Genomic DNA, 19332 nt, shown 5'->3' with positions numbered 1-19332 from the left:
AAGGTCATCATCGAAGTAGTTACGATAACGAAAGGTCACCTGGCACTCTCCATTGCAGCACTACTTGACCAAGACTGTTGAAGGAGAAGAGAGTCCGGTTCCTTATGACGAGCTGACGGTGATCTTGTTAGCCTCTGTTTGCTTCGAGGATTTTTTCTAAACGTGGAAGACCTGAGAAGTAAATAATTGCAATAAAGATATAGTGAAATGTATTTCTCAAACAGAATAATGACTTTCAGTTGTAAAGTATACTCTCAATTCCTTGCCTCTTATTGGGAATTTTTACAATAGTTAATACGATAAGGGAGTGAACTGTAAGTATGAACATGCTTGACATACAAAACATATGATGAAAATTTGTAAATTGACAGAATGAAGGGATGAGTACTTATAAAAGATAGAGTAATTTTATAATTGCACAAGTATAACAATATTCTGTTTTGAATATATTCTCATTTCAATAATGATTAAGTCTGGAAGAAAATTATACAAACCACTGAGAAAGAACAATGTTATAATTAGTATCGGGATAAGCTTAAACGCAACAAAACGTGCAAATGGAAACATCAAATCAGTGATCAGCAGCTAATTGTCAACGCAAAATCAAAAACAGAACAAACATATCTAGTGTGCGCTTCCTATGTCTACAATGAGCAATTTAACCTACGAGTGAAAATTTAATCTTTGTTTTTAAAAATAATGCGTTCAATTTTTTCTATATTCTACAAGTCATTCTATGTAACTAATGATATTCATTTCACTAAAATACCACATCGTTATGATGTGGCATTCGAAATTGTCATCCATCTGGCCATATCTGTTAGAAAAAATATTGTAGAATCACTTCACAATATCAACAAAGGTTAAAGACTGAAGAAGTAAAAAGGAATAGAGAGGTAAATTCATGTAATATTAAAATGAGAACAAAATCATTCCTGACGAATTCTACCGTCAAGTATATAACATGTTTGATTACCAAGTCAGAAAAGCTAGTCTTCTGATATATAAATGAAGTAAAAATTGTCAACAATATGGTTTACAATTCTGAATTAAGAACGCATTATTTGACCAAAGATTAAAATATCTATCACTTCATAAACACTGCGAAAACTGCAGAAGATCGATAAACATTTCATTTAGGCAATTCAGGAAAATTTACAACATATAAGGCATTTAACGAGAAGGAAATTGTTGATATGCAATGAAAATCGTATAAATGTCCTTATTGCATCTGATGCCAACTAAATCAGCTTAAAGTGTGACCAACAGTTATAAACGCACTAAATCAGGAAACATACAATAAAAAAAATTAAAATGAGAGCTTCCGTTTTTGTGGTGCTATACATGTGCCTGAGACATGCTTATGTCGTACAGAGAGAAAAAAGAGAACGTTCATATTAATAACATTTATGCAACATTTCTTGATTTGTGGAAAAAGTACCCGCCACCATAACGTCAAGCATTGAAATTCAAGAATTAAGTTAAAAAAAATAAAGCGTCAGAAGAGCAAGTGATTCAACCTAGCTGTAAATACGAAAGATAAATTGATGGAAACTGAAGGATATGTATCAAATATCATATTCAAGGATTCTATGTACATTGACTATTCAAATTATTCTTATCCTAACGTCTTTGTAAAAACGGAACATATTGCCTAATCCCTATATGTATGACTTTAATAATTTCACATAGTAACCTTTCATTTTCATCTACAACAACGATTACAGGATACTTACAAAACTAGTAGGGGAAAATACCACAATAAAACAACAATAAATTATAGGCCCTAGTAGTTAATCAAGATTTGTTCAATATTTAATACTGCTATCAAAATGTTTGGTGCATGTGAGTTAATGTATTATAACATTAAATAAAGGTACAGTACAATATCAGATAAAGGACATTTTAAGAAAAGAAAGCTAGATTATATAACAAAATATTACATTTCCGAATCCTTACCATCTACGAACATGTCTCGTTAGCTATAAATGTAATCTCTGAAATGAAAGTTGTTCCATATAATTTCTCCCGTCAGTAATTTCATGATTACAATTACCTGACGACATCTATACAATTCCTTTGCCCCTTCAAATTTACATGGTATGTGTACTATCACTGTAAAAATATATTTCTTGCGTATGGTTTCGATTTTCAATAGAATATCACATCATCAATAATATATATCTTATTGACACTGGAATGGCAATGTTCAATCGTTAGTTTATAATGTTTGTTGTAAATGCATATCAAGCATTCCGACTTTCCGGTTCAGGTTACACACACAGCATTGAGTTGGGTTTTTTCACTAACACTATACATAGAAATTCAAATCTTATCCAATAGACACTGAACGTAAATGTTAGCAGTGAGTGTAATGTATGCTAAATTAAAATTTTCACTTCGACTTCAAAATTCACTTGCCTTTGCACTGCCTTTTTATACAGGATATTTGGCAATGCCCTTTTTATATTTTGGAGGGAAGATTTATCAAAGATATTTTGTAGGTCATTCATGTTGTTACAAAGTATTCAAATGTTATTATACATCATACATTTTTTAGAGGACAAGGACAATGGATAACAGGAAACGTCTGATTCCGGAAAAAGAGGGTTACATAAAGAATGTGTTTTCATCTGTACGTTTTTACAACTTCTTCATAAAATACGAATGTCCTAGCGTGCCGTTATAATGATATATAAATTGTTTCCGCTAGCGAATCATATTTCCTTAAGCTCTGCCTCAGTGAAATATTTCTTGTCTTCATTTAACAACCAGGCATCTCGTGTCACCGATGTAACCAGCAAAGAAAGAAGTACCTGCGATAATGGCATTGAACTCTACGTGCATTATGTACAACACCCCGATATCTAGCTATTCATTGAATTCATCATACATAATGCATCATTATGAAATATCCTTTTGGCATAACGCTTCATAAATAAGTATAAATTACATACAAAAAGCGATTCTCAAACCTATAAAATAGTTTCAACCTTAGTATCACAAATTATATCTCATTTGATATAGTAAGAATCATGCAAAAATATAAGGCTATACTTTTCAACATTAATAAAATTTCATTTTAACTAACATCATAGATTTGTAAAGAGATAACAATAGCTAAGAAAACAAAAATATAATAGATATTTGCGAGCACCAAAAAATATCTTCACTAAAGTTGGAAGAGTACTTTGAATATTATAACTCCCTCTCAAACAAATTCCTGAAATATCATTGTTTAATGTAAAACATATTATTGTAATCAAAGAAGTGTCAACAGTTTTTCTTAGTCCTTTTCATGGAACGAGAGGATTATTGTGAATACATGCATTTTATATGTGAATATATCACAGAAGTAATACCAACACGTGGACATAATACATGTATAATTGTTGACATTGTGGTTGTAACTATACTATTGTGGCTCACTATGTTCTTTTAATTCTAGTATTACGAGAAGGAATACAGTTCATGTGAATCCGACTTTACAAGGGATTTTTGCTCTATGCAATAAAACGCTAAAACTGATTGTAACATGCAGGGTGACTAGATCTATTGTTGCTACAATGTTACTACAAGGTATAACGTAAAGCAGCCCTCAATTTGATCCTGTACCAGGACAAACTGCACACTCCCAGTACCTAAAACATAAATTTCTTGCACGAATACAAACCTGTCTCTTGCCGAACTTCTGTGGGTAGGAACAGCGGAGATGGGGTACATCTCCGCTTGCTCCCCGAGAGTCAGAGAGTGGGTATTACTCCCAGGGGACACGCCCATTTGTTGACGCATGTCCACCAGTGTCTGACTTCTTGTCAGCGCCTCAATACGCTTAAACTGAATACCTGTAGCCAAGGCACGAAAACAGCCAGTTTAGTTCACACACAAGTTATTTATTATCAATCCAAACAGCCCAAAGACATTCTGTTTTGTAAAATGATTAAACATTGACATTATAAAGAACAATTTACACCGAATTTGATTTCAACGTTAACGAGAGAGACGGATTTAAAATGTACTTTTTTCTGGTTAGTCTTTCAGTATTTCTGGGTCTATTTTTCGTTTGATAATTTTGTTCTGAACAACATGAAACAAACAAAAAGATCATGCTTCATCGAAGCAGAATGTCTTCATGCGAACTGATACCCCTGACCTCATAGGTTTCTGAGATTAGAGGTAATGTTAAGAAATGTAAGAACAGATATAGCAAAAAGTGAAGATCAGAAAGGCCAGTCTCTTTCTTTTGTTTTTATTTTTTTTCTTTGTTTTTCCAAAGACCATTCATCTGCAAACTTCACGACTCCAGTTTGGTTGTTTTGTTCAAATCAAAAAGACGTTACAGGACAGTACTTAGTAATGCTGATGTGGCCTTCGAGAAAGAATAATGTTATGTCAGACTACAATTTCATTGTCATTTCAGTGTCTACAATATTATTACATAAATAACAATAACTCAGCATACACAATGCCAACCACTTGTCAACATCAATAATTCAATAAGGGCGAGTCCTGAATAAGAATCAATATGATACCCATGTTAATACATGGAAATTACAGAAATGATGCATACAGTTCAGGAAAGTAATTCATAACGGATTTCATAAAATACTCAATATTCGTATAAAGAAAACAGATTTTTTTTTTCATTTCGTAAAAACTTTCAAAATGTCCCTGTTGATGCAGACACTGAAACTGCTAACATGCTACTGTCAGTTTGAAAATGTAACAGAAAACCATGCAAAACAAACCAAACACTAAGGAAACCAAAGTGAAAACAGAGATGCTACTTGAATAGAAATGAAGCAAGAAAAACGAACAGACTCAAAGTAAAATCAAAGATTCCATATGCAATAAAACGTAATTTTACAAAATCTTCACACCAGATATAAATCTAAAAACCAAACAATGTCAGAGTAAATCCTAATGCTAGTTTTAATGTCAGCATGCAAATTGCTCTAATTAAAAATCAAAAGTGTGCTTGTGAAACAAACCTTTGGATGCAATTCGGTCTGAATGGGGTAAAAGGATATATAAGGATTTATTTGACAGTAATATATTGGCGAGAGACAATACCTTAGCAATAACCACTAAGACAATATCCAGACGTTGTTTAATATAAACGTACAACCAAACACTGTGTCAATTGAATATTGTAAGCATTATCTGTTCACTGTCCAACAATTCACTGAATAGTACCAGGTAATCATTTATCAAATGATGATAACAATATTCAATTTTAATAAAAATATTGTGAATTACAAGGAAAGTGTACAAAAAATACATCCTCAAAGCATTCTTTTTGTGTGCTTACAGCTTACACTGATGCAAAAACATAAAAGTCAATCTTAGTAAAATCACTAAAGAAAATATGTCTTTCATAAAATCCATAGAGGGAGAGTTCTAAAGTTCTTCATTTATACTGTCTTAGTAATTTTGCTCAATATGTTATAAAAATCTGGATTTCTTTGACAGTTTCTTCCATCTTGTTAATCCAAAGCAACATAAACTATGTAGAATGTCTTGTCGTGGTTAGTTTTGGTAGTGTTTTCATGCATGTTTTAAATTGACAATTTAAGCGACTGCAATTTATCATCTTCAAACGTTACATAGCGCAAAGAATGGAACAATGACAAGATTTTTTTATTCAATAATACTTAGACATTTTTTAAGATGGACTGTTTAACGAAAAAAGTGAAACATAAATTGTTCTAATTTAGCCAAAAATAAGAAACTGCAGAAAACAGATAGGAAACTTTATATACTACAGAATGGATATGAAGAGCAGTATCCTAGCTTAGTATATTATGCAATAAGATTTTATATGAAAAAGAATGCAGCCTAAAGCGTATATCTAAAGGGGAACAAATATGTAAAGCGTATATAAATAAAAGATAAACTGGAGTAAACAATATACGTAGTGGCTACATCATCCTCGACTACATATATACATGTACAAATATAGATAATTCAACAAGAGTTGTTGATAAATGTAATATTAATACAAGTGTATATTTCTGAGTAGACATAGAAAATATGACTATATATGTGTGGGGTATATAAAACTAACAATGCAGTACGTTATTCGGAATAATCGGTGATGATTATAGCGATTTCTTTCATATTGCATTGCTGATGTAAACTAAGAAATCACTTCAAAGCTGCTTCTACTTTAAGAAGGAAATAAAAGAAAATTTTCAGTATTTTTTCCAGATTATCAAAATGACAGTAATTTATGTCTCACCTTTGGGATCACCCAATAGTGTTGTGTTTACTCTCTGAAGCTGAGTTGGTGCTAGGTTGGAAGGTTGTGTTCTCAGTTGCATTGGTATAAATTTGGTGTTCCACTGCACCATAGGTGATTTATTATCCAACAGATCTGTACCAAGGTTAATTGGGTTCCCGGACAAACCACCATCACCTGCCCGTTGTGTCCGGTCAGACATGCGGTGTTTGCTTACATGAGGTCTGAAAGGGTAATTTTAATCTACATGAACTATTTTGTAGATGGGATGTCAATTTTAAGATGAATTATGTGTTTGACAATTAAATAGAGAACAATTCATATATACCTCATTTCAACTATAACAAAAATAAGATATACCAACATGCATTTTGTATACTATATGTATCTTGCAAACGTTAAGACTATTTCAGAACAAGGTAAACAACTTTAATCATTCTTCATATAATTGTGTGTAAGATTTGCAGTAGGACTGATATTTCTTCTTTTGCAATTCATCTGCTGAAAGGTCATTATAATGGATGTAAAATTCCATTAAATTAAAAAATAAATATATCAATAAAATTTTTTTCAAGCACATTCCTTTGACAATGATATGGCATTGTATTACATATTTATACTAGTATCATCCATATTTGTGTATTCATGAGGGTATCACGACCTGAAGAACATAGCAGGATATACAAGCATACAGATAAAAATGCATAAACGTTCATAGCAAAGTTAAAGAACAGTGCAGCATTATGGTTCAAAAAGTAATGGATTTGAACTCTGTGTAAATGTGTTCATATTACACTGTATTACAAATATATCTAAGTGAAACTAAATTTGAATAGCGTTACCTGTGAAACTAAAAACCAATATAATTTCTTGTTTCATTTTATTTTACAGACATTTTTAAATATACTGATCAGAAAATGGAAGCTATTCAAGAATCTGAACAACGTAACAATCAGGTTTGACATTGGAGACCTGAAATGATGCCTAAAATGCTGTGAATGATGATAATTTTAAGATCTATATATTTAAAAATAAAAATCACTTTTCTGAATTATTTCTTATATTGTAAAATAAGCATAGGTCGAAAAAATTCAAATTTGACGAAAATGGAATTTTTTACTACTTTTTTGGTTTCCAAAACCGCAAGTTTTGAAAGACTGTGACAAACTATTTATAAATCAATAGAAATAATTTCCTCAAACAAGCTGTGGACACTGCAAGACTGCAAAAAACATGCACAAAAAAAAAAAAAAAAAAAAATCCACCAAAACAAGACTGTGATATTTCATCATGAAAGCATGTGTGAAATGCAAAGGAACGATGCATGCAAGGTTTTTCATTCAAATGATATTCAAATCAATAGCACACTTTACGAAAATGTACCAATTATTGTGATCTTTGCTACGACATATCAGTGATATCCAATATTATTGCCTTTAATGAACAGCTTGTATCAATTCAATATCGCATGGCAGTGAAAATTTAAGTATTGCTAAGAGGAGAGTGCTTTGAAGGCGATAGGCTTTGTTTATTTCAATTAAATGAAAGTAGGAATACAAGGTATTGCACTTTTTATAAAGAATAACCTCTTAATGTCGACATTGTGATTAGGTTTACATACACACTTTATGCCTTCTCCCAATGTGTCATAGAACTTTTCATAAGTATGTTACTTTTAAACTACATGTTAGCAACTACGATCGTTAAACCAGTATCTTTTTTAAAATGATACAACTCTAATTATATCACCAGACAGCCAGAAAATAAATGCCACATATCTTAAAAAGTGTCTGGGTGTGTTTTCCGTTAAATACTTGCCTAATATAAAGATATATTTTCAGAGAATTACACAACTAAGTTCAAAGTGCTCGCCTGTGAATTGTTTCCAATTTAATATGACAAATGAATCCCTGAACTTTGGTCCTACATTCAATCAGACATTCAAAATGAACGAATAGTTTCAATTCACTGTAACACTGAAAAAGAGGACTTGAAATAAAGCTGTTGGCAAGCATGCTGTAATGTACCTGTAAAAGACATAGAAACAGGTATTGTTGAGGAAAACTGCATAGATAGAGGAATTTCATAATCAATATTCTGGCAAATTCTGGTTATTGTTAATAGGAATCATCACACTGTGAATGTTATGCACAACTCGGCCAAGATTTAACCTGGAGTTTCTAGGCTTGGGTAAGCTAGGCAACGTGACTCCACCTTTCCGATCGCCACCCGATTCCTCAAAGTTTGGGCTGCAGAAAATCCATTTCAAATGGGTGCATTACTTATAGCATATAGGAGAAATGAGTAGATTCTGTGCAACATAGAATTACTAATGCTAAATATGAACTGGGAAAATTACATAAATATTGCATGAAACATTTGATTAACTAGCAATGTTCAACATGTCTCCTAGCAGTCATTGAATAAAGATCTGGAGCTGTTTAATATACTGAAGTTTTAAATTATCATCATAAAGTACTGCATTTTTTGCACATGAATTCAAATACTATTCCAAGAAATTTGTTAAGATAATCGCCTGTCTTATTCATATTTTAATCAAGTTACATTTCATAACATATATAAATAGCAGTAGGTACCAGTATCTGCATGACAGATACAACATCCCACAAGTCAGTGATAACGGTCAGTGATAATGGTCAGTGCTGAAATAGGTAGCACAACATCTATATGAACACAGTGATATATTCTCACCCCTTAGAGTTGTCTACAACGGCAATAACATCAACAGATATGGGTTAAAAGACCTACCTTTCGAACAACCAAGAGAAAAATTACTTCATTTGATCATAAAGATTGTAAAATCGCAGCTTTGGAAGCAACACCAAGAAGCATTTTTTTTTAATTTCAAGTAATGTTTTGTTATGGAGTGCACTGATAACTGCAAGACATCACAAATATGAAAGAATTGTAACCAAATATAACATTAATCTAAAATGATATCAAAAGGAATCTGTTATTTGCATGATTGACAAGCTGTGTTTTCCTGTAAATATTCTTTATATATTATTTTAATTGCCCTGATAACCTTGTGATATTTGTCAGGCTCAATATAAGTATTTTTCTGTTTTACTGTAAAAGTTCAGATTCCAGCCTGACTTCAGACATTTCTAATCTGGTAATATGGAGAAACCATTGTCCTTCTACTTCTAAATAATTGTACATTGCAACTCTTCAGTTTTCACTCGATGTTGATGTGCTTCCTTCATATATATTTTTTATTCTCTCACATGTACACGACATAAGTCATTTATATCAATACTAATATCATATACCAGGTAATAATACTTAAAAAAAAAAGTTGTAATAACAGTTTCATAAATTTGATCACCACAGCATGCACTTATGGAAGATATAAATCACAGTTAGAATAACTTCTTCAGCAGTGATGCAGTAGCATAATGCAGAAAAAGCAACAGTATGTGTATAGGAAGATGTTGTATTTTTACAATGGAATGTCTGGATTGTGGTATACAGAGAAATAAAACAATAGTAAAATGAAATCTTCTAGAGAAAATCAAGTAATTCCTGTCATAAGTAATAAGAACAGGTTTTGGTTATCATCCTTTGTGCATTTCTATTTCATCGACAATGAAATTACTAGCAAAATTCCCTCACTACAATTAGTAAATATTAGATGTGATACTCCTGTATGCCAACATTTATAGACCCATCTCCAACAAATAAGGTAAGTGTCATTAACACATATCATTCACAGAATTTGCCTGATTATCAAAATATAATAAGAAATACATAATGTTTTTCAGTTTAATGTGTACCATAACAGATATATATACGTACACATGTACATTTTTGTTTTTGTCTTCTGAAAATTAGAGGATTTGGAAAGGTAACAGACAGCTAGTTCTAGTATACTTACATCAAAAGTATAAGATATGCAAGTGATATTGTTCATGATATCTGATATCAATCTTTACTTATATCAAAACTTCAAGGCAGAAGTATACCTTTCATGGTTCAATATTAATATATGTATTTGCTGGTACTCTCAAATGTTTACTATTTTATATATGACCTGTTCAATAATTGATATCTAATGAAATATGATTTTTTTAAAAAATAGTACATCCTTCTGTGATGGTAACACACTAAGATCCCTGGTATGTCTGATATTATTGAGCAGCGTCACAAGTGATTAATTACTACAAAAGAACAGAGAGATGTGAAGAGCTAAGAGATACAACATATCCACTGTCACATCTCTATATTCCCTTTGCCATGCATTCTACATCAGCTAGACTAAGCTTGATTATCTGGCATTGTATAACAAAGTTTGTAAAGTTTAGATTCCATCTTATTGCAAATATGAATAATGAAGGTCTTTGAAACAAGCTGGACGATAAAGAAGCTCTGAGAGTTGCTGCTGAGGATTAATGATGAGGCTAGTTACTACAAAAGCATTAGATAAAAGAATTAAAGATTGCAGTAGTCAGTCCGCTAAAGAAGCATAACAGCAACAGAGTTTATATATGTATACACAAAACACATTGAATACAAGGTATATGCGACAGCCACCCATCTATAGAAGCATTACTTGGATATATAGTATGTTATAGGTAGGCTAAGTAGCCGACACACAGCCAAGTTACCTGTGACTGCTAATGTAACTATTGGCCCTCTGTACAAACACCTGTTGCATATCTAGGAAGTACGAGCTATCACTGGGATGGCCCGATGGGGACAGATATGTGGACTGGGGATCCTTATTGCTCCCCTGCTCTATCAGGCTGCAAAGTTTAAATGCAAACATTTTACCGGGGTCCAGTACTTCAATGCCTTGGCAGCTGCACTATGTTTAAACCATGTTTCAGATATTCTAACCAAACTAAAATATCACAATTTATCTGTTACTTTTCTAGTTATTTATGACATGCCAAACAAGAGGATTTTGAAGTTATCATGAAAATAATAATTATTTAGTTATTTTGTCTCACCACCTTGTGTAAAGATGCTGAATTAAAGCTTAATACAGGATACAAAATTATCTTCTAATAAAACATACCGGTAGGCAAATCAGGTTTCTTTCAATGTTGGTTATAGTTTTAAAGATCTGTTTGACAATAGCAAATTAAAATAATTTTTCTTCAGTGCATTTCAATATTACAAGTCAAAACCACATACAAATTACCAACAGCAATCCAACATTGGATATCATGATGTTTCTAACAAATGTTATATGACAAATGTTGGAACCCTGATATATTAAAAAGGGTTTCAATTTTACCAAGATTTTAAAAATATTTTTTTTATTACACTTATGTATACCATTGTTTTTTTTTATCTTACCTGGCTGTCTTTGACAAGATTTTTGAAAAATAACTAAATAAGGAAATCTTAAGGCAATCATATGTATGGTTTATGTTTGAATTGATGTTAACAATGTAGGAGGAAGAATCTATTTTTATTATCTCCTTTTCAGAAACAAATTCCTCATGAATTAGGGTTTTAAAATAAGGGCTCTAGTAATTATTTTTGTAACTGAAGCATTTCTAAATATGCTATATGTTTTTTAAAATCTATGGCTGAGAAATATTGGGGGGTTAGGAGCACTAGGTTATTGATATAATTATTTCAGCTACTGAAAGCTTAATTTAAGATGGCAAATTTTAAAAAGTTTTAAAATAAAACGATCCCTCCACTTGTGCACCTAAACCAAGATACTATGTTAATAAAATTCTTTTGAAATGTTCACGATATATTTTCCATATACCAATCAACAATAAAATAAACTTTTATATAAAATGTGGTATTCTAAATAGTATTACTAGTACAATTTAAAACTGTATAAGAATTATTGATGCACTGGTCCATTTAAATCGAGAACCAAATAAGAATTCATTTGTAATTACAGTGTGAATAAGATTTGATTTCAACGCCGGAATAGCTCTTGTAAAAAAACTAAATATATGACTCACAACACATTCGATTTACATTACTATTGTGTACATGATGGGCAAGTAACTCTGATAATGATTACAAATTAACTAAAAGTTTCTGATCCAGGAGAAGCTGTTCTACAAATGTAAATAAATATTATACGCCAAATACTATTACGATTACATTGCAACTTCATTTATCTTAAAGTCAGATTCTATTCCATTTACATATTCCTTTTTTTTCTGCATTTGTATATACATGTATCTCAACTTAAATGACCTTTTTCTAATTTGTAAATGTTAAAACTAAAAATTCAAACTTAAGGTTCTTAGTTGACTATTACTCCAATATTTATACGAAACACTGGGCAAAAGCACTTCAGAAAACTGTCATCCGAAAACAATATCTGGCGGTTAAATATATGCAAAATCATATTTGATTAAATTTACAATACAAACTCTAAACTAAACAAATAATTTCAAACATTAGAAGCCTGATCAGTTACATTATATAACATTCCACACATATGGTGCCATTACACACCATTAGCAAGTCAATTACAATATGTTTTGCATTTTATTTGAAATTGAAATTAACAAATCGCAAACAGGAAGCAATCTTAATAATTTTGATGTATAAGTTCAAACCCAAATAAATATCTGAAGAAATCAATTATCTGCAATCTGTTTGTGTAAACAAGATGTGTTCAATGTAAATGATGATTTTTATATTTCGGAATGAAGAAAATTTTGATAGAGAAAGTACTTTTGCAACTAAAATTCAACAACACTGTAACATAAATTTATTAAGGATTTCACATATAAATTTGAATCATGTGGTCCTTGTTTCTAAATGTATATGTTATTTTGGTCTTTGAAATATCATTTATCTTAAACATCATTAACACATCTTAATGAAATGATACATGAAATCTTTGCTCCTTTGATAGTCACGTTACTTATCGATATATACATTTTAAATTGAATCAGTTCTATTATGTCTAATTTATGCGACAAGGAAATGTGAATAAATATGTTGGATGAACATAACATTAAAGATTCTTATTAGATAAATTCTTCGTCACGCTCCATTGACTAAACATGATAAGTACATGTAAGTCATCAACCAAACAAACTATCCAAACACAAAAGCAACCCTCACCTTTTCTGCAGCTTTTTCAGCCTATTTTTCTTATTGCTAAAATATGTCATTGTGAAAAAATTAAATTGCTGAAGTCTTGAAAAAATGCTTTTTGGAAACATTTTTCTGGTTTCCTGAACACCAGTTTTGCATCTTTCTTCATCACTTTTCATCAAACCCATAATGGAAAAGTTTAAAGAGATGACCATTAATCATCTTTCTTTTTGACACGACTGGAAAAAGGTGTAATAAATCCATCAGAAAAAATAGCATGATTAGAATTTTCTCAGTCAATCTCCAATAAACGTTCCTCTGGACTTAAAACTCTACAGGAGAAGCTGAACCAAATAACAACAAAATACGATTGATAACGTAATATAATTCTATCATTCCTCTGGCAGAATTTTTGTCCTGCCAAATATTGAACATGATGAGTCAAGAGTTACTTGGAATGTGTTGTAAACAAGGAACATGACGCATGTTTCATTTTACACAGGAAGGCATGTATATTGTAAACTTTTCCCTTTCATTGTTCTGTCAACTTTATTTAAACTTTATGTACACAATGACCTGTTAAAAATATAAAACACAACAACCTACCGTTTTGTCAAAGCATCGATATCAGCATTGTCGTATTTTGATCTACCAAGATCCTGGGAGTTTCTCGGACTAGTAAGGGAACGAGAGCCCCATGGACTGGAGCTCTGAGCACCCTCTAAGTACTGCTGACTTGGGAGTTCTGGTTTTGGTAGATTTTCTCTGAATCCTCTCTTTCTGTCAGGATATGTGACAGGTCTTTCTCCTGTTGTTACTCGTGGGTCACTGTTGCTGTTAGATACTGCACTTTTTGTCGGTGGCCTGTTGGACTCTGTTTGAGAGTGAGCAAATGTCACAGAATTTTTCGTAGGAGTTTTTATATCTCCATGAGTATCACAATGTGTCTTATTTGCCGACTTGGAATGACTTGAATCATTGTTATTACTTATTTGACTTTTATTAGATGGAGGTCGCACAGTGTTTAAATCATTCACTATTGCCCTAACAGTACCAGCACTGCTGAGGTTTGAATTCCTCTTAGAGATATGTCTATCGATAGATACAGCATTAGGAGTTAGATCTGGTGGTCCTCGACTATTCTGAGTATTTGGAGTATGGTTAGTATATATACTTGGATCAATTGTTATTTTCACCCCACGATGACGAAAATCAACTCGTTTATTATTGTTCATTATTGTTCGTGAACGCTCCATCTTGAGTCCAGGAGGAATTGCTGGGACGTTGCTTTCAACAAATGTGCCTGATCTTGCAAAAGCTTTCTTCATCTGTTGTTGTGGATCTGGTGCAATGGATCCAGGTTCATCACTCGAGTTATTTTTGTTTCCTTGGATCGATACATAGCTCATCGTTACTGGAAACATCTTGCCAATGTTTTGTGATCTTTCAGCCTTTTGTGGTGGAGGTCTGCTTTGAAATGCCTCCTTTACTTGAACTGGGTTATTTTGTGAACGTGTTCGATGAACCACTTCTTTCTTTGGAACTTCCGGTGGTACCACTTTCTGGGGAGAATTCACTTCTCTCTACAATACAAAATAAAGTCCAAATATAATGCACGTTGTGTCATTTATTAAGGAATCTTGAGATTGGTATATTTGAATTCTACAAGTATTACCTTTGAAGATGAATGCCCATCAAACTAAAACTTTTCCTATATATCATATCAATATCGAATGTTACACAAAAGTCATTAAACTAAATCTAAAATCTTGAATACAGAATGAGGTATATAGCTATATGTACTGTTTTTATTCACTCTGTTCAATATTCAGCTGATAACAAATTTCTAAGTATGTACTAACTGTAAATGTAGGGTTAATTGTCACTTCCTTCATCGGTCCAAAGTGACTTAACAAGAATGGTCATTAAATATCCCAAATTATCTACAGAAAAATTTATTCCGCTTGTCCGTCAACGACAATGAGTCTTATGATAAAAAAATCTCAATTCACAAGTTTCAGAGTTCCCTACAAATAACATAGGTGAATACAAATTTCAAAATGCTAACAAGCATGGTGAGTATAAAAGAGATATATCAAATGTTTATATTCAAACAAGATGAAACAGGAGATCAGTAGATAGATTTCAAAATGCTGACAAACACGTAGAGTATAACAGGGATATATCAGGAAATCGCAAATACAACATTACAAAGACAGCCATTGTTCTCCTGAAATCAATCACACAGACGTGATAAACAAATAGAGTAGAATCAATATTTTATTGACGTTCAAAAACAGAACTCAAAACAAAAACTAAACACTTCACTAGCAATAAAACAAAAGAACAATGACACTGAAATTCTATTTGAATGATATAGTAATATTTGCATTTATTTAAAAGAAGACTATTTAAGAAACTTGAACCATTTACAAAGACAATTTTATACATCACTGATATTTATGAATATTGCAGCATCCACTGAAATCAACACAAATGATTCAGTAATTTATTTACATGAGATCTAGCATCACACAGTTCATAAATGAAATCTCATGATCACACGCTAAATTTCATATTTCAAAAATACAGTCTACATATAGTATTAATATGCATTGATGAAAATTACATATGTTACATGGTAGCAAAAAATATTCAAGTTTCTTTACATATTTTAATTTGCACAGAAAGCCCATCAAGGGAAGACGAGGACATGACTGGATATTCAGAACTTTGGAAAGCTATTTCTATTCAACCAGAAAGGACTGCAAGCAATACTTTATAAACAATTTAATGTATTTATGTAGATTTATTAAGGGACAAGTACAATATACCCCATACACTGAGAACTAGGGCCTCTTTCACAGCAAGGTCTTTCATTTCCATCCAACCAGATATTTACAACTGTGGCCTCCCAACGGGCAGGTAGGTAATTTTAACATTAATATTGTCAGGCAATTTGGAATAGATATTTCAAAATGGTAAGATACATTTCCATAACTTAAAAGAGGCTTCTTAAATATAAAGCATCCCTCAGTCACACATCGGGATACATTTTGAACAGCTAACTTAAAGTGTGAGTGCGTCCCTTTATCACTCAGTATTACATGGCTTCTCAGTTTTACTAAACAGAAACTAACACTACATGATGAGATTATTAGCAATTACATCAATCAAACATTGATATTGAGAGCAGCTATATATAGCAATATTGAATGATGAAGATACATAACATATTTACTTAAATATATCATGTCAAGGTATTTCTAATGATTAAAAACATTTTAACTCTGTAGGAAATTGAATTAGATAAAAATAATGATATACATCAGTGAAATGTATCACAAAAATTTAAAAATTACTTTAATGAATAAAAAGCATTGATTTTATCATAAAGAAAACCATCTGGCTACGTTGTCATACATGTCTGTATAAAACAATATGATATTACTTATATTACTGATTTTTACAAGGTTTGTCATGAGATGAAGTGATAATGAAAGTTTCATATTGAAAATTACGGGATGTAACTCTAACTTAAAATATTGTTTGTACATTTTTAATAGCTATATAACAACTGAACAGGGACACATCTGATAAATGAACTCTGTCATATTTTCAGCAATATTTTTTTAAGTTTTATTTTCAGTTTAAGATCTCCACACCAAAAAGTTAGATTTCAAACAGTGAAAGGAATGTTAACATTGTGCCAGAAATGTATTAATGTGTTATTTGTAACAACTGTTCCAATAAAAGACTTACTAAAACAAAAAGTGTAGTCATAACGATAATTTGCATTCTATCAATGTACTTATAATTCTGTTGTAGTTGTGTGTTTTACTTTTGCATGAAAAAAAAAAACTCACGCGAAGTCAAGCAAAACCAATAATCTTTTCAAAATGCTTCGCCATTTCTTAATCATTATAATCCATTTAATAAATAATTGCTTTTATATGTTACATTTATTGTTTATATTCAACAGAATTAAGATCTAACTTCCGTGAATGATTATAAAATTTATACAATATTTTAGATTAGAGTTACTTCCCTTCTTTAAAGAAATCGGAGACAAACGATGAAAAGTAAAAATTAAATAAACTACACATTAGATAACTTAACTGCTAATATGTAACTACTGGATGGATGGATGGATGGATGGAAAGATATAGCAAAACAACTGCTAAAGCTGTATAAACATAACGTATCTGAGAAATGGATTGAATGGTCACATTCTCAATAAGGCATTGTAGAGCCTTCTACTCCCCTAATAAAAATGAATTTATATAAACAATTGATTGGACATAAGGGATGTTATGGCAACATAGGAATTAAGTTGTAATAGACCAGACTAGTCTTTTCTATATTGCATTGTCTTATTTGAAATTACTAGGGAGTTAATGAAATACACCTATATGTATTACAGTATTGAAAGTAGCATAGGTAGTTTCACACTTAAAACTTACTGATGTACTTTCTGCTTTACTCCTTTTAAATCAATTACTGAGACATCAAAGAAAAATATGCTTAAAAATCACAAGATGAATGTTAAAATGAAAAATGAAACTACACTTCAGTTGAAACAGGGTCAACAATTTTATATTTCTTTTTGCTTTCTACCTCTTCTTGAGTATCATTTTCAAATTGTAAATTACCTACATGGTAACTAAAACTTTGTCTACAGTGATAAATATTTCTGAATAATACTGATATTGTAACAAGAAAACATGCTTGAGACTTATAAATTACAGTAAATGTGGTTATTAGAACTCTCCTGTATACATTAATTGAAGTTCTTGAAAGTAAGCTGTATTTGACAACTAAAATTATTCTGCATACAACAATGATGATTATCTTACATAGATTAAATAAAATTACCCTGCATACAATGATTATGATTAACTTCAGTTATTTAAATTATCTTGCTTATAGTTTTCCAAATTATCTTGCTTAAAATAACTAAAATCTTACCAGAACATCTGATCTCTCTGCCTAAACTTTAATTTTCACATTTTGCCCCAATTTCATCAAATTTGTGTTTGAAACAGGATCCTCTTCACATATTAAAATTTTCTTTGTTATTTTTCTATCGCCCTATACAGTAATTAAAATTACCCTTCATGCAGTAAATAAAGATTTCCATGTGTACAATGATTACAGCTGTCTTTTTTGTAGTTGTCATTTCTGATAAAGGATCAATTTGAAGTAAAAACACTGTGACATTACTCTGAGTAAGCAATTTAAGGGAATCCTAATGACTAATGATATATACTACTGGAAATAGAAAATAAATACAAAAATTCATCTTAGTTACTACAGTCAAATAATGGGGAGTATATCTCTATATATATACAAATCTATTCATCTAATATATTATATGCCAAAAAAGTAAATTATTTCAATAACATACACTGTATATATACACACATAAATATTTATCTAATATTCTACATTTTGTGATATGTATATAAACATTTACCTAAGTTGCTACATAAAAATATGTTTGGTCACAAAATTGATAAATTTATTGTAGTTGTAGGACACCATTCAAAATTTATATTTTTTTTTTTCAATGCACTTGAAAAAAAGTCAAACGAAACCACCTTTTTAAAACTGATATGATTTTGAGGTGAAAGTGACAATGAATGCCTCTCAACAGTCGTGTATCAACCAAACAAAAAACTATTTCAATCTATGATATATTACATTGTTATATGGGTATATTTCATTTACTGAGCGGTACATCATCCATCATCTATCACAAAACTGAACATAATTAGAGGCATTATAAAACCAGATTATAAACTACTGATTTATGAATAGTAAAATCATGGTAGGAATTTCTTTTTGCCAAAAAACTTGCTTTCCAACTGACCAAGTGATCACTTGCGAGACTTGGTGACGAAGAACAATCATTGACTTACAATAAGTGATAAAAAAATCCAGAATGGTACACTATATCAATTTGTGACATTTTGAAAACAAATAGAGGAATTGAGCTGTAATGTCCTGACCATTCACACTACAATGACCACAGATGTGTT

General features: G+C 31.2%; 1 protein-coding gene across 1 annotated transcript in view; it reads right to left on the bottom strand.

Moving 5' to 3' along the window:
- LOC132548269 (uncharacterized) overlaps positions 1-19332 on the bottom strand; it is a 53775-nt gene continuing 34443 nt past the window's right edge. Inside the window, exons 21-26 of the mRNA XM_060212120.1 lie at positions 13898-14874; positions 10870-11007; positions 6242-6465; positions 4992-5009; positions 3674-3845; positions 1-171 (exon numbers count right to left, since the gene is read on the bottom strand). Of these exons, the coding sequence (XP_060068103.1) occupies positions 36-171; positions 3674-3845; positions 4992-5009; positions 6242-6465; positions 10870-11007; positions 13898-14874 (1665 nt within the window). The 3' untranslated portion in view covers positions 1-35. The remainder of the gene's footprint in view (positions 172-3673; positions 3846-4991; positions 5010-6241; positions 6466-10869; positions 11008-13897; positions 14875-19332) is intronic.

This window comes from Ylistrum balloti, unplaced genomic scaffold (assembly GCF_031769215.1).
Source record: "Ylistrum balloti isolate Yb309-2 unplaced genomic scaffold, AGI_CSIRO_Ybal_v1 Utg370006, whole genome shotgun sequence".
Lineage (NCBI taxonomy): Eukaryota > Metazoa > Mollusca > Bivalvia > Pectinida > Pectinidae > Ylistrum > Ylistrum balloti.
Note: the sequence above shows the minus strand (reverse complement) of the source record. Positions and strands in the feature narration are given on the sequence as shown.